Source organism: Muscardinus avellanarius, assembly GCF_963383645.1.
Source record: "Muscardinus avellanarius genome assembly, chromosome: 12".
NCBI lineage: Eukaryota > Metazoa > Chordata > Mammalia > Rodentia > Gliridae > Muscardinus > Muscardinus avellanarius.
The window spans coordinates 79,603,187-79,618,994 of record NC_137798.1 but is presented as its reverse complement, the minus strand read 5'-3'; the positions used below and the strand labels follow the sequence as shown (position 1 = coordinate 79,618,994).

Genomic DNA, 15,808 nt, shown 5'->3' with positions numbered 1-15,808 from the left:
AAGGCCTTGTCTCAAAATAAAAAGGGATGGCGCTGGGCATGTGGGTACATGACTGTAATCTCACTACCTAGAAGGCTGAGACAAGAGGATCATGGATTTGAGGTCAGCCTTGGCAACTTAGTGAGACCCTTAGCAACTTCGCAAGATAATAATTTAAATAATAATAATACTGGGGTTGTAGCTCACAAATAGAATGCCCTTGGGTTCAATCTCTAATACCCAAAACACAAAAGTATAAAGGGCTGGAGATAGAGCTCAGTGTCACAGATCCTCAGCACTGCAAAACAATTAAAAACAAAAATAAAGGAGCCAGTTGGTGGCACACTCCTGTAATCCCGGGACTTGGGAGGCTGAGACAGGAGGCTCACAGGTTAAGGCCAGCCTCAGCAATTTAGCAAGAACCTGTCTCAAAATAAAAAGTAAGAAGGGCTTGGATCACACACACACACAAAAAAAAAGGAAGCAAAAAAAAAAAAAAGGTCTCAGTGACTAGGTAAAAGGTAGTGCTATTTACTGAGATAAAGAGGAAGCAGATTTGGTGGGGGGAGTCAAGAGTTGAGTGTGAGTTGCCTGTTAGTCATCTAAGTGGAGTTGTGAAGACAGGAGCTCAATATAGACTCTGGAGTCCCTGGGGAGAGGTCAAGCTGGAGATCCACGCTGGGAAGTCACGGCCCGATGGATGCATGTAAAGTCATGGGACTGAATGACATCACCTCCAGGGCAGCACGAATGTTCCAGAACCAGGTTCCTGGGAGACTCCAACATTTAGAGGACCCACTGAAGGCATCCTTGGAATCACTCTCGGTCAAAGAGTATGACACATGACAAATACTGCCAACTCGCTTCCCAAAGGGGTCTTTTGTATCTTCACACAGAACCCGTCTTGTTTTAGCTATGTAAATACACAGTTGAGTGGGACTGTACACATGAGTGGGCAGACACACCAGAGTCTGGAATCCGTGATGGCTTGTACATTGGCACTAGGAGCTTCAAGCCACACTGAAGACTTAGGCTGGTTAAAGGAGGCAGCAGGAGGGGCCGAAGGACTCCCAACCACAGAATCACCCAGCAGCAAGCTTGTTACAAATGTCAGTTTTTAATAAGAGCTTCTGATTCACTGTCTAGGTGTGGTGTGTTTTAAATATGCTCTCTCTTATACAGAAGAAGAGTTGAGAAACCTCTGGCTTAGGGCCAGACTGGGTGGAGGATGGGTCCTCATGACATTTCTTCACCTGCAGAGACTCTGGTGGCTCCAGAGTGTTAGGAGGGTCTGGCTGAGGACGTTTCAGGATGAGAATACAGAGGACTCCTGTCCTGGAAGAAACATTTACTGTAGTTGTGGGGCCCTTTCCATTTTGTTCTCAATTCCCAATAAGGCCTTTCTCTCATGCAGATGTGAAATGGAACCTTCTCCGAAGCAGGCTCGAGTTTGAATGTTTGGTTTCAGCCGGGTGCAGGGGCCGGGTGCAGTAGTACATGCCTGCAATCTTAGTACCTGGGAGGCTGAGAGAGGACTGCAGGTTTGAGGACAGCCTCAGCAAGGAGTGAGACTCTCATTCTACCTCCGGGCTAAACTCCCAGACCTATTTTATACTTTATTTGGAAACAGGGGGGTCTCACTAAGTTGCTGAGAGCCTCACTAAGAGGCTGAGACTGGCTTCCGATCCTCCTGTCTCAGCCTCCCAAGCGCTGGGATTACAAGCATGCGCCACCACATCTGGCTGCTTTATAATTCTTTAATAAGTATGATGAATAATTTTTTCCTTTAACAATATAAAAGTTCTTTGGCTTCTCAAGCCCCTTTTCTTATTGGTTAAATGAAAAGACTAGCCTAGACTACTTCACAGGGTTTTTCAAATGTCAGATGAGATCATAAAGATATGTGAAAAAAACTTAAATGCACAATCTATTATGTGAATATAAGGTGAAAACATAAAAAAAAACTACACAGGTATTTTATAGGTTGCAAATCCCTTGCTAATGGTCACCGGAGTCCCAGGACTTCCAGTAAACAATGAATTAAATAACAGTTTGTACTAATTCCCTGCACTGGCAAGGAAACGACCAATGCAAATTATCAGGATGTACTTGGTAAACTAGCACTCTTATCTCAGATCAGGGATAAAACAATCAAACTAAATGTTCCTAAGTGGACACCCCATAAAATAATTATTACATGGCATTTGTCAAATTTTAAAATGTTTAACAGCTCCTTTATGTTTGTTCTGGTTTTGTTTGTGGGACTTCAGTTCCAGGAAATGAACTAGTTGGTCTGAAAGAACTTAAAATTAAAAAAAGAGAGAGAACAATCATTTAAATTACTAAGGGGAGACAGTTCACCTTCTGGGTATTTCTGATGATACTCAATAAACATTAACCTAAATGATTACAAGCAGGCCATTGTGTTATTATTTTTCTTTCCTCCTCCTTTTTTTTTTTTTTTTTTTTTTTTGGTGGTACTAGGAGTGGAACCCAGGGGCTTTCTACCTCCGGGCTATACTCCCAGACCTATTTTCTATTTTATTTGGAAACAGGGTCTCACTAAGTTGCTGAGAGCCTCACTAAGTAGCTGAGGCTGGCTTAGAACCTGCGCGATCCTCCTGTTTCAGCCTCCCAAGTGCTGGGATTGCAAGCGTGCACCACCACGCCCGGCTCCCCCTCCTTTTTATTAGTTTATTTTTGTGGTACTAGACATTGGACCCAGGAGCATTCTACATCTGAGCTACACCCTCAGCCCATTTTACATTTTGCTTTGAAACAGGGTCTTGCTAGATTGTTGAGAGTTGAAGTTGCTGAGGTTGTCCTCAAATCTACCATCCTCCTCTCTCAGCCTTCCAAGTACTGGGATTACAGGCACCACGCAGCCAGCATTCCTTCCTTTGGTTGTTGCTTGGAACTCTCAGGCTCAAAGGATCTTCCTGACTCAACCCTGGAAGAAGCTGGAACTACACGTGTGTGCCATCACTCTGGGCTTGCACCCTTGTGTATCTTCATATATTTACTTACTTCAGCTCTTAATATTTGGTAGTATGTCAATAATGGTCTGGTAAGTCAGTATAAATATGTTAGCACAATGCATACTATAGTGTCTGGCGCACAGTAGGCAGCAAATATTTGTTAAATGAATGCATGAAGCCAGACGTGGTGGCGCATGTTTGTCATCCCAGCATTCAGGAGGCTGAGACAGGAGGATCGCGGTTCGCGGACAGCCTCAGCTACTTAGTGAGGACCTTTGCAACTCAGTGAGATCCTGTTTCAAAAAAATAAATAATAAAAAATAGGGTAAGGGGTGTGGTTCAGAGGTAGAATGCCCCTGGGTTCCATCCCCAATACCAAAAAAAAAAAAAAAAAGAATGCATGAATAATTACCATGTAAATATGCTTACTGTAGAATAGCCTATTCGATCTGGAAAGCATACATTTGAAACACAAACATTCACCTCCTCTGACCAATCTCGTAAATGTCATGCCTATCTCTTAAGAGTGGGCTAACATCTGGTGTCTTTTTCTATTTAAATGCTAAATTAAGTCAGGCGTGGTGGCGCATACTCAGCATTTGGGAGCTGAGACAGGAGGATGGAAGGTTCGTGGACAGCTCAGCTACTTAGTGATGCCCTCTGGAACTCAGTGAGACCCTGTTTCAAAATAGAGGATAAAAAATTGGGCAGGAGGTGTAGATCGGAGGTAGAATGCCCCGGGATTCTATCCCCAGTAAGTCAATTAATAAATAACAAATAAATGCTAAATTGGTTTGAATAGCAGACTGTCAATGATGGCTAAATAAATGTCTATTCAGAAAGCCAAACTGTTATTAGGGCTAACATACCCAGCTCAGGGCATAAACTGGCCACCCGCCAGCTCACATTCACCTGGTGACCTCTATTCCTTCTTTAAGATACTGACCCACACTCCCTTAGTAGGCAAATTAAAACCTTTCCTTGAAATGTCCCCCTCCGGGGCCTCAGTGTCCCAGCTGTCACCCAGGAGTCCAGGCGCGGAGGGTGGCAGCGTCACCCCGTTCCTCCACGCCGGTGGGCGGGCTCCGCGAAAGACCTTGTGGCTGTTCCTCATTGGGCCTTGGTTGCCATGGTGGCACCGACCTTAAAAATCCGGGCACAGCATCCGGGCGTTAAAAGACAATTACTTCCAGGGCTGCCCATACTTGCCATGGCCGACCCGGTTGTCAGTAAATTCACAAAAAAATAAAACGCTTGCAGTAAAGTTCTGAGAAATCTTCGTTAACCACTTAAATTCGTGGTTATGACAAGCTAGCATTTCATTTCCCCCTTGTCAAAACATTTACTCTCCAGTCTTCGTTTATTTGCCAGTCTCCAAGATGGCGCGGGCGGCCTCGCGAGGTCAGAGGCGCGTCACGTGGGCCTCCCGGTTCCGGCGCGGCGGAGGCCCCGGGTGGTGAGCGAGTCTCCGGCACCATGTCTGGTCTGTCTGGCTCAGTAGCCCGGCGCGGCCCTCGCCCGTTGGCGTTGCTGTTTGTGTTCCTGTTGGGCCCCAGCTCGGTGCTCGCCATCTCGTTCCATCTGCCCATCAACGCTCGCAAGTGCCTCCGCGAGGAGATCCACAAGGACCTGCTGGTGACGGGCGCGTACGAGATCACCGACCAGTCCGGGGGCGCGGGCGGCCTGCGCACCCACCTCAAGGTGCGGGCCGCGGCGGCGGGAGAGGCCGGGCGGCGGGGCGGGAGAGGCCGGCGGGGCTCGCGGTGGGGACCGCCCCCCAGCCGGCCGCCCCGCGTTCGCGGGCGGGGCGGGGCCATGGCGGACGCCGGGAGCCGCGAGTCCCGGGCCTGGACCCGCCGGTGCCAGCGGGAGCCGGAACTCGGGTACCGCTTTGGAGGTGGAGGATTTATGGGGGTTGGCATCCTACGATCCGCCGTATCCACAGGAAAATAACAGAGACAGCGAAGCTACGGTGATTAGTACACTTGCCTATTGAGCCCCTACGGTGTCGCTTCCTGCACTACCTACGGACGTTACATTTAGTTCGTACACTCCCTGGGCAGCAGATGGGTACCCTGGAACCAGGCTCGGGTAGAATAAACCGGTGTTATAACAGAGATTAATTTTCTTTCTTTCTTTTCTTTGGGGAGTGTTCTACCTCTGAGTACACCCCCAGTCCTTTTTTTTTTTTTTAATTTTGAAACTGGGTCTCACTAAATTGCTGAAGCTGGCCACAAACCTGCGATCCTTCCGTCTTAGCAGCTACTCAAACATTGAGATTACAAGCGAGCACCACCTCACCAGGTTCAATTGGGATTGTTAGTTTGGTAGTAAAGTGTGTTGAGTGGTAAGTGCTGTTATCTCTACTTGGTTTTTTTTTTTTTTTTTTTTTAGGGAGTGGTACTGGGGATTGAGCCCAGGGACATCCTACCTCAGAGCTACATCCCCCAGGCCTATTTTATTATTATTATCTTTTTATTGGAAATAGGGTCTTGCTAAGTTTCTCAGACCAGCCTTGAACCTGTGATCCTTCTGCCTGAGCTTCCCAAGTACTGGGATTACAGGAATGTGTCACCACTTCTGCCTCTTCCCTTGCCTTTAATTTATGGTTCCTGAAATTGATTAAAAGTCTGCTGTTGATCACAAAATGGTCCTTAGTCTCTGGTCTTCCATTTGATATGCCAGAGCCTGGACTTGTGTGTATCTCAGCAATACTCTTGGGTGGTGATAGCTCTACTTCCCATATTGCCATTTTGGTACCAATTTGCAGTAAAGGGTGGCCTGGATTGATTTTTGAATTGTTAATGTAATTTGATAGTCAAGATTTTATTGTATTTAGGTAATTTTATTTATTCACAATAAACATAGTCGCTTTTTTTAGGTTGTTTTTTTTTAACAGAATGATGCTTCATTCTGTTAAATGGTTCATTATTGCTCATCTGAAAATTTTCCTAAAGGGCTCTTCACAATCTTTTCCATTATCTTTTCCACAATCTTTACATTATGTTGCCACTTGCAACTTGACATTCCCCCCTAAATGAAACAGTATCCTAAACTCATTTTCTTTCCTTCTTTCTTTCTTTCTTTCTTTCTTTCTTTCTTTCTTTCTTTCTTTCTTGTACTGGGGGTGGAACCCAGGGGCTTTCTACCTCCAGGCTATACTCCCAGGCCTATTTTCTATTTTATTTGGAAACAGGGTCTCACTAAGTTGCTTAGAGCCTCACTAAGTAGCTGAGGCTGGCTTCGGACCTGTGCGATCCTTCTGTCTCCGCCTCCCAAGCCCGCCACCTTGGCCGCCTAACTTTCTACCTTATTGTAACTCTATTTCTGCTTTCTTTCTTTTAGACTGTCAGTATCCCCTAGGATAGGAAATATTTTCATGTTCATGGTTTCCTGAGTGCTAAGTATATTGCATTGGTTTTAGTGAGCATTCAGTAAAAGCAGGAACCATAGTGTAACCTTATAGGCATTACATGCATCTCCAAGGGACCTCAGCATCAGGAGTTTGTACAGCTACACAGTAGCATTTCACCACCTCTCATTTACTTTCTTGCATTTGCTGTGTTCTCTTGCTGCTAACCAATTTAAGTGAACCAATGGGTCTGAACCCAAATGCCAACCAGTAAACATAAAGGAATGAACTGGGTCAGATACTTAAAAAGAAAACAGCAGTGATGATAAGGGGAAGCTGGGGATGGTAGAGACTTAATTTGGAGTGGCCAATATTGGTCCTTGGTGAGACTTGCTGTACAAGCACATAAGCCCTTTGTCACATCTGATTTTTTTCAGAGTTAAGAAATGTAGATTTCAATATGAAAGCTCCTGATTTTTTATTCTTTTTATTTTTTCTTTATTGTGGTACTGGGGGTGGAACCCAGGGGCATTCTACCTCCAACACTCCCAGCCCTAATTTTTATTCTTTATTTTGAAACAAGGTCTCACTGAATTGCAAAGGGCTGAGGCTGCCTGCAAACCGTGATCCTCCGGTCTCAGCCTCCCAAATGCTGGAATTAAAACGTGTGCCACCATGCCTGGCTGCTCCTGATCTTTAAATGTCACCATCCTGTGCAAATAAGTTTTGGCATTGGTTGTTTGCTGTGCTGCTGACAGTAGTGCATGCATCCACCGTGACACCCATTACCCCAATTCAGCAATTATCGGGATCCATATTTGTTTTGCCTTCACTACTATCCCTTTATTATTTTATGTTAAGTTGTTTTGCTTAGTGTGTGTGTGTACTGGGGGTAGAACCCAGGGGCTTTTCTCCCTCCGGGCTATACTCCCAGACCTATTTTTTTTATACTTTATTTGGAAATGGTCTCACTAAGTTGCCGAGAGCCTCACTAAATAGCTGAGGCTGGCTTTGAACCTGTGCGATCCTCCTGTCTCAGCCTCCCAAGTACTGAGATTATAAGTGTGTGCCACCACACCTGGCTTAAGTTGCTTTAAAGTAAGTTCCAAATGTCAGTCCTGCATACTTCAGTATAAATCTCTTAAAAAATGAACATAACCACAGGTCACATGGCTATAATTACACCTCACAGAATTAACAGTGAAGCTGAGCAAGAGTGATATGTGCCTGTAGTCCTAGCTATTTGGAAGACTGATTCAGGTGGGTTGATTGGGCCCAGGAGTGATTACTTAGTACATATTAAAACTTCCCCACTTGTTTAAAAAATATCAACTTAAAGGTAATTTATAGCTGGGTGAGGTGGCTTATTTCTGCAATCCCAGCTACTTTGGGGGGGGGGGCGCTGAGGGAAGAGAGTCCCGAGTTTGAGGCCAGCCTGGGCAACTTAGACCCTGTGTAAAACAAAATGACAAGGGCTGGGGTAGCTCAGTAGTAGAGCACTTGGTTAGCATGTACAGAGCCTGGGTGCAATCTGCAGTAATGTAAATAAGCATAATATTAGATTAATCCAGAACTGTCTACTTTTCCTTCTGTCTCCTTTGTTATACAACTTGCAATCTTACTGTTGTACTCAGTTTTTCTTAAAGAATGTCCCACATTTTTTATTTGTCTTGGTTTCTTCTTGATGTATCCTTTGACCCTTTCAGCCCCCTGTATTTCTTGTAAAAGGAATGTTATAAAGATGCAGTCCGATTCCATTTTGTCTCCTTGGCAAGTACTTCCTGGATAGTGCTGTGTACTTTTATGTGGCATCATGATAGGAACACAGTATTTTTTTAAAGTGCCCCTTAGAGTTGCTATAATTGATCAGTATTCAGATGTGTATTAGTGGCCTACTGCAGCGGTAACAGATGACCACAAACTTAGTGGCTAACAGGCACTAAGTTAAACTTAACAGGTTTGGAAGTCAGAAGTCTTAAAATAAGGTGTCGGTGGGGTTGTGTTCCTTCTGCAAAATCAGTTTCCCTGTCATTTCCAGCTTCTGGGGCCACCTGCATTGTTTGGCTCTTGGTTCATGACTGCTCCATCTTCAGAGCTGGTAGCGTAGTATTTTCAAATCTTTTCCGCCTCTGTCCTTGTTTTCCTTCCCTCTGCTTCCATCATCTTATCTCTGACTCTTCTACCTCCCTTTCCCTTATAGTTACCTTGTGGTAATCCCCCCTGCCCCCATAACCCTTAGTCACCCCTACAGAATCCCTTTGCCATAAATATTTACGTATTCACAAGTTCTGCAGATTGGAAGGATACATCTTTGGAAGAGGTCATTTTTCTGCCTACCCAGATGGTAACGGCCTAAAGCCTTCATTGTTAGACTTCTTGTTCATCTTTCGCTTAGGAATCCACTGATGACTAGTGTGTAAATTTATTCATTAAGGTTGTGAAATGATGGTTTTCTAATTCTGTTATTCCACACTAACTAGAATTATTCCTAAGTAATTAGTAAAGTAAATCCATTTGCTTGTCTACATAAGATTAAACTGTGATACAATAGTAAGGAACACTAAAGCAGACTTTTATTTTTTTTATTATTATTATTATTATTATTATTATTATTATTTTTGATGGTACTGGAGTTCCTGGAAGCCCTTCTACGAACTCCGGGCTACACTCCCAGACCTATTTTTACATTTTTATTGAGAAACAGGGTCTCCTAAGCCAGCGCGCGTGGCTGGCTTCGAACCTGCGCGATCCTCCTGTCTCTGCCTCCCAAGTGCGGGGATTACAAGCGTGCGCCACCATGCCTGGCAAAGCAGATTTTTAAAAAGAATGAAGTAAGCCGGGTGTGGTAGTGCACTCCTGGAATCCCAGTTCTTGGGAGGCTGAGACAGGGGGATCCCAACCAGGTTCAAGGCCAGCTTCAGCAACTCAGCAGAGCTGTTTAGGAAGCCAAGCATGGGTAGGTGGAAGGGGTTAGAGATTGGGTAGGGGCTAATTGGGTGATGTGTGCATGTATATCTCCACAAGTTTTTTCCCCCATTGAGCTGTATGACTACAATGCACCAATAAAAATTTATATATATATATATATATATATATATATATATATATATATATATATTTAAAAAAAGGCTCAGGCCTGTAATCTCCATACTTGGGAGGCTGAGACAAGAGGACCATAGGTTCAAGGACAGCTTCAGCAACGTAAGGAGACTCTCGGCAGACTAGCAAGACCCTGTTACAAAACAAAAACATAAAAAGGGCTGAGGTAGAATGTCCCTGAGTTCAATCCCCAGTACCAATAAATAAATAAATAGTAGAGGAGGAAGGCAGTCTCTCTTAGAAGGGTCTCCGAACCTCGTGCCTGGATTTACCTGACTGGTTCACCGAGCCTCTCTCTGTCTCGGAGCATCTTAATGTCCAGTGAATGCATGCACATTCTCATATATCTCTGTTGCATTTGTTTCCCCATCTCTTCAGGTAGACTGTAAATTCCAGGCAGACATTTTGTCTTGTTCTGGCAGTGCTTATGTCTATGACAGCGCCGGCCACACAAAAGAACACAAAAAGCAAAGTGAATGAGGCACGCCCTGCCTGTGTGCTTCATCTCTGACCCTTCCCTCTTCTTGTCCCTCCTCTTACTCCCTCATATAGTCACACTTGTAGTTCTTTGAATAGAGTGTTGTTTGAACTTGGATCACTTTTTCCTTTTACACCTGTCCTATGTGCTTTTGTTATATCTGTGTGTGTGTGTGTGTGTGTGTGTGTGTGTGGTACTGGGGGTGGAACCCAGGGGCTTTTCTACCCCCAGGCTATCCTCCCAGACCTATTTTATACTTTATTTGGAAACAGGGTCTCGCTAAGTTGCTGGGAGCCTCACTCAGTAGCCGAGGCTGGCTTCGAACATGCGGTCTTCCTGCTTCAGCCTCCCAAGCGCTGGGATTACAAGCGTTCACCGCCGTGCCCGGCTCTGTTATATCGTTTGACATGCACTCTTCATGTAGCATGGCGCTTACTTTGTAAACTCTTTAATGTCTTTTCATCATCGTGTCTCCTATTTAACGTGCATATTGTTGTTCATTGAGTTAAATATCCTAATTTCCTGTTGTCTTTTTTTTTTTTTTTTTTTTTTTTTTTTGTATTGTTGGGGATTAAATCCAGTCTCACACATGTTAGGAAAGCACTCTGGAGACCACTGACAACCCTAGTCCTTTTTGGTTTCTTGTTTTAAAACAGGATTTCACTAAGTTGCCCTTGCTAGCCTCAAATATATGAGCCTCCTGCCTCAGCCTTCTAAGTAGCTTGGATTTCAGGTGTGCACCACCTCTCCTGGCTAATATTTTAGTCTTATTAAAACCCTTTGGTATAAGCAGGGCATGGTGACACACACTTGTAATCCCAATACCTGGGAGACTGAGACAGGAGAATCTGGGCCAACCCCAGCTACTTAGTGAGGCCCTCAGCAACTTAGTGAGACCCTGTTTCCAAATAAATAATAAAAGCCGGGCGTGGTGGCACACACTTGTAATCCCTGCGGTTGGAAGGCGGAGACAGGAGGATTGCGCAGGTTTGAAGTCAGCCACACTGGCTTAAGAGACCCTATGTACAAATAAAAAGTATGAAATAGGTCTGGGAGTATAGCCCGGAGGTATAAAGGTTTCCAGGAACCCCAATACCACCAAAAATTAAAAATAAAGAATAAGAAATAGGGCTGGGGGTGTAGCTTGGAGGTAAAATACCCCTGGGATCAATCCCCAATTCAAAACAAAAAATCAAAACAACAACAACAACAAAAAAAAAAAAAACCCTTTGGTATAGTGGAAAGAGCCTGGATCTAAATTCAAATAGATTTTTTTTTTTTTTTTTTTTTTTTTTTTGCGGATCTGGGGATGGAACCCAGGGGCATTTGATCTCCGAGCTACACCCCCTGCCCTATTTTTTATTCTTTATTTTGAAACCGGGTCTCACTGAGTTGCAGAGGGCCTCACTAAGTAGCTGAGGCTGTCTGCGAACCGCGATCCTCCAGTCTCAGCCTCCCAAATGCTGGGATTACAAGTGTGTGCTACGCCCAGCGTGTTTTTGTTTTTGTTTTATTTTGTTTTGTTTTGTTTTTTTGGTAGTACTGAGGATGGAACCAATGGCATTCTACTTCTGAGCTACACCTCCACCCCTATATTTTTATTCTTATTTTGAAACAGGTTGTCACTAAGTTGCAGAGGGCCTCACTAAGTAGCTGAGACTGTCTGAGAACCACCATCCTCCTATTTTAGCCTCCCAGATGCTGGGATTACAAGCATGTGCAGCTGTGCCCGGCCTCAAGTAGATTTGGGTTCAAATCCTAGCAGCCCTGCAACTTAAAGGGTGTGTGATCCTAAGAGAATTACTTACTCTTTTTCTCTGATGCTATTCGTGTTAGGTTGTGATGGTATAGTTCATAGAATTGTTAGACCAGCTGAGATGAGTGGGTTATTTATTGTGCAAGGCCCATCATAGCACAGGTGTTACTACTTTTTATTTTCCTCTGTTGAATAAAATTTGAATTGTTAATCTGACAAATCTGACATATGTCATTGTAGTGACAAATACAGAATATTTTATTGAGAATAATTCTAAGGCATTTTGTTTGTGATTCTTTTCTTCATTCTACAAATATTTATTTAATATTTAGTAGTGCCAGACCTGGCCGAGGATTAGGAATGAGATCTATAGGGAACAAAGGCAAAAAAAAGGTTTAAAAAGTATGTACAAGCCGGGCGTGGTGGCGCACGCTTGAAATCCCCCCGCTTGGGAGGCAGAGACAGGAGGATCGTGGAGGTTTGAAGCCAGCCGTGTGCACTGGCTTAGGAAAACCTGTTTCCAAATAAAAATGTAAAAATAGGTCTGGGAGTGTGGCCCGGAGGTAGAAGGGCTTCCAGGAACCCCAGTACCACAAAAAAAAAAAAAAAAAATGTACGTACATATACACATACATACACATCCATGTATAACTTCAGGTAGTGAAAGATACTATAATGAAAAGTCAAGCAGTGAGAGTAGGGAGTGATAGACGGGGTTAAGAGTGTTTGAGTGATTAGGGAAGTCCTCTGAAAAGAGAAAAATGGATCAAAAATGATGGGTGGGACTCTGCTGCAAAAATTGCTGCTTTCAGCTGGCTATGGTGGCACATGCCTATAGTCCCAGTACTTGGTAGGCTTGAGATAGACGATCGCTGGTTTGAAGACAGCCTCAGAAACTTAGCAAGAACCTGTTCACATATAAAGAATAAAATAGGGCTGGGGGTGCAGTTTAGAGGTAGAATGCCCCTGGATTCAATTCCCAGCACTACCAAAAAAAAAAAAAAAAATTGCTATTAGGCCTGTATGGGAAGTACATTTTGTGCTGAGATTTCAAATGGAGTCTATCGTGTACCCCTCGTTTCTCAAAATGAGGCCAAGTCAGGCTCAGTAGTATCATCCATAAATATTTTGCTGTGCAGAATTGAGGCAGTATCAACTCGTCATTCATAGTTGATAAAGAAGTTACCCTCTTACTTAAGGTCCATAATAAGCCTTTTGTAGCAACTCAGAATCTTGGCTCTCCTGATTTTGAATTGAAAACCACATTTTCATTAGGACTAGATGGTGCCATAAAAGTTTAGTAGGATCTAGTACTGTTTAATATTTAGAATGCTTGTTAGTAATGAAAATTTGGGCTGAATTAATTTTAGGGCTGAGACAATTATTGTCTAAGAGTGGTTTATATGTTGGAAATGGATTATACACAAAGAATTATAAGGAGTTATCATCAGAAAGGAAAGAAAGCCTGATGGGAATAATTTAAATTATTTATAAACACTTCAGCTTTTTCATTTATTTATTTATTTGTGGGTCTGGGGATGGAACCCAGGGGCATTCAACCTCTGAGCTACACCCCTAGCCCTATTTTTTATTTTTTATTTTGAAACAGCGTCTCACTAAATTGCGGAGGGCCTCACTAGCTGAAGCTGTCCTTGAACCTTGATCCTCAGGTCTCAGCCTCCCTGGGATTACAAGTGTGTGCCACCACGCCTGCCCGGCTTCAGTTTTTTCAGTTTAATCTAACTGGTTTAACATTTTTCTCATTGTCATTTTTCAAGAGTGCTAATGCTGATTAACAGTTCATTTGCTAAATAAGAGTTTTAAATTTTGGATATTATACCCAGTTACCATCTTAACTAGATTAAAGATTAGAAAGAGAAACAGATGATTTGAAAAATGCAGTCTTGAATCATAGGCCTACCATGGTATAAGCCTAAAAATTATGAAGAAGCACCTTAGCAGCTGGGAAGCCATAGCTTATGACTTTTTTCCCACTCACCAAAAATTGTATGACCAGTTAATATAGTTTTCAGATTTGAGGGAGGAATAATTATATTTCAACTTACTAATACTGGCATCTACTAAGAGCTTTTCTGTGTTGAAGAGGAAAGAAAATAGGATGGCTATAGTGCCTATTATAAGGACCCTTATTCAGGCTGATCTTTTCCTGCTGGGGAAAATACAGCCTTTTCAAATTTATATTTAATTTGTGTTGTGTAGGAGATTAGAAACATCAGTAAATAGGTGTCCAAAAAGCTAATTAGTACATTAACATTAATTGTACTAACATCTAGTTTCTTTTTAATTATATACCCCCAAGTCCTATTTTATTTATTATTATTATTGTGGGGGGGTACTGGGGATGGGAATCCAGGGGCATTCTACCTCCGAGCTACACCCCTACCCTATTTTTTATTCTTTATTTGAAAGGGCCTCACTAAGTAGTAGCTGAAGCTGTCTTCAAACCACGGTCATCCTGTCTCAGCCTCCCAATTGCTGGGATTACAAGTGTGCACCACACACTCGGCTATGTTATTTTATCTGTTTGTTTATTTACTTATTTTTGTGATACTGGGGATTGAACCCAGGGCCATTCCACCTCCAAGCTACACCTCCAGCTCTGTTTTTTATTCTTCATTCTGAAACAGGGTCTCACCAAGTTGCAGAAAGCCTCACTAAGTAGCTGAGGCTGGCCTCGAACCACAATCCTCCTGTCTCAGCCTCTCAAGTATTAGGATTACAAGCATGCCCCACCACGCCTGGCAGACTATGTCTAGTTTCTAAGAAGTAAAACAAACTTACATAGGTAGCCTAGAGGGGTGCAGTGGTATCTGCTGTTCCTTGTATAAATTGCTGACTAGTGGTTGATCCTGAGCCACTGCCCCACATTCATATGTAGCCTGACAGCCTGGACAGTGGAGCCCTCTGTGAAGTCAGCCAGCTGGACGCAGACCAGAATTTGGACTCCCAAACAAGCCTCCAACTAGACGGAGGTTGATGTCATCTGCTTTATCTTGTTCCCCCAGCCTCATTGTTCAGCATAACGTGTGGGAAATCAAGGGACTGGCTGTTAAGAGAGAACAAGGCTTTGTTTGTGCCTAAAAGGGTCATGCTGAAGGTTTTTACCGTAAATAACTTTGGAACAGTATGAAAAAAAACATTTGATCTGGCTTCACCCCCGCAGCAGTATTGTTAGGCCAGCAACTGGCTTTTCATTTTCATTCCTTTCCCTTCCTCTCGCTTTCTCTCCCTTTCTCTCCCCACCCCATCAAGTATGACGTATTGCCTATGTTAAGTTAATGTAGCAAATGCTGATAGAAGCAGGAAGAAAGCATCTATCCATTGTCTTACCAGTGCCTGGAAATTTTCCATTTCTGGTTCTCCACACTTCTACAAAAAGCCTTCCAGCCTCCATGGTAATATTTCTTCTTAAGCAATACTTCTGTACTGTGCTATATCCTCACTGAATTGTGTTGGAAATTTGAAAAAAAAAAAGTGCTGCTAAATGCTGTTGATCGCCCTTCTACATTAGACTTTGTTCTGGGTAAAATGTAGATGTGATCTTTTGATTTCAGGAATGCAGTTGATAGACCTTGTCCTTGCTCTTGGTTGGAAGATCAGGATACATTCATTTTATGTTCATTAATTATAACTGTCAAGCCATCAGGGTTGTCCATGTTCTTCTTCGTCTTTTTTTTTTTCTTTTTCTTTGTGGCACTGGGTATTGAACCCAGGTGCATTCTAGCTCTAAGCTACACTCCTACCCCTTCTTAATTTTTTGTTTGGAAACAGGGTCTCACTAGGTTGCTGACAGCCTCACTAAGCCGCATGTTCCTCATTTCTGAGATACAGTAGTGATTTGTGGGAGCCTCTTTGTTTTTATTTAGCTACGTTTATTTATTTGTTTGCTTACTTATTTTGCAATGCTGGGGATTGAACGGAGGGCTCCATGAATACTAGGCAAATGCTCTCCTGCTCTACCTCTGAAGGTAGCCTCTTGAAACTATTTCTGGTATTGTTTTCTCAGTCTAAAACTATAGCATCTGTGTGTGTGTATGTGTTTTATTTTACTGGTGATGGAACCCAGAAGCATTCTACCTCTGAGCTACACCCTAGCCCTATTTTATTATTTTATTTTGAAACAGGGTCTCACCAAGTTGCGGAGC

The 15,808-nt window shown here is 43.2% G+C and overlaps 1 protein-coding gene across 1 annotated transcript in view; it reads left to right on the top strand.

Moving 5' to 3' along the window:
* Window positions 1-4,336: 4,336 nt before the first annotated feature.
* Window positions 4,337-15,808, top strand: part of TMED10 (transmembrane p24 trafficking protein 10) — a gene marked incomplete at its 3' end in the record, with an annotated part of 36,410 nt that continues 24,938 nt past the window's right edge. Inside the window, exon 1 of the mRNA XM_080707802.1 lies at window positions 4,337-4,658. Within this exon, the coding sequence (XP_080563928.1) occupies window positions 4,434-4,658 (225 nt within the window). The 5' untranslated portion in view covers window positions 4,337-4,433. The remainder of the gene's footprint in view (window positions 4,659-15,808) is intronic.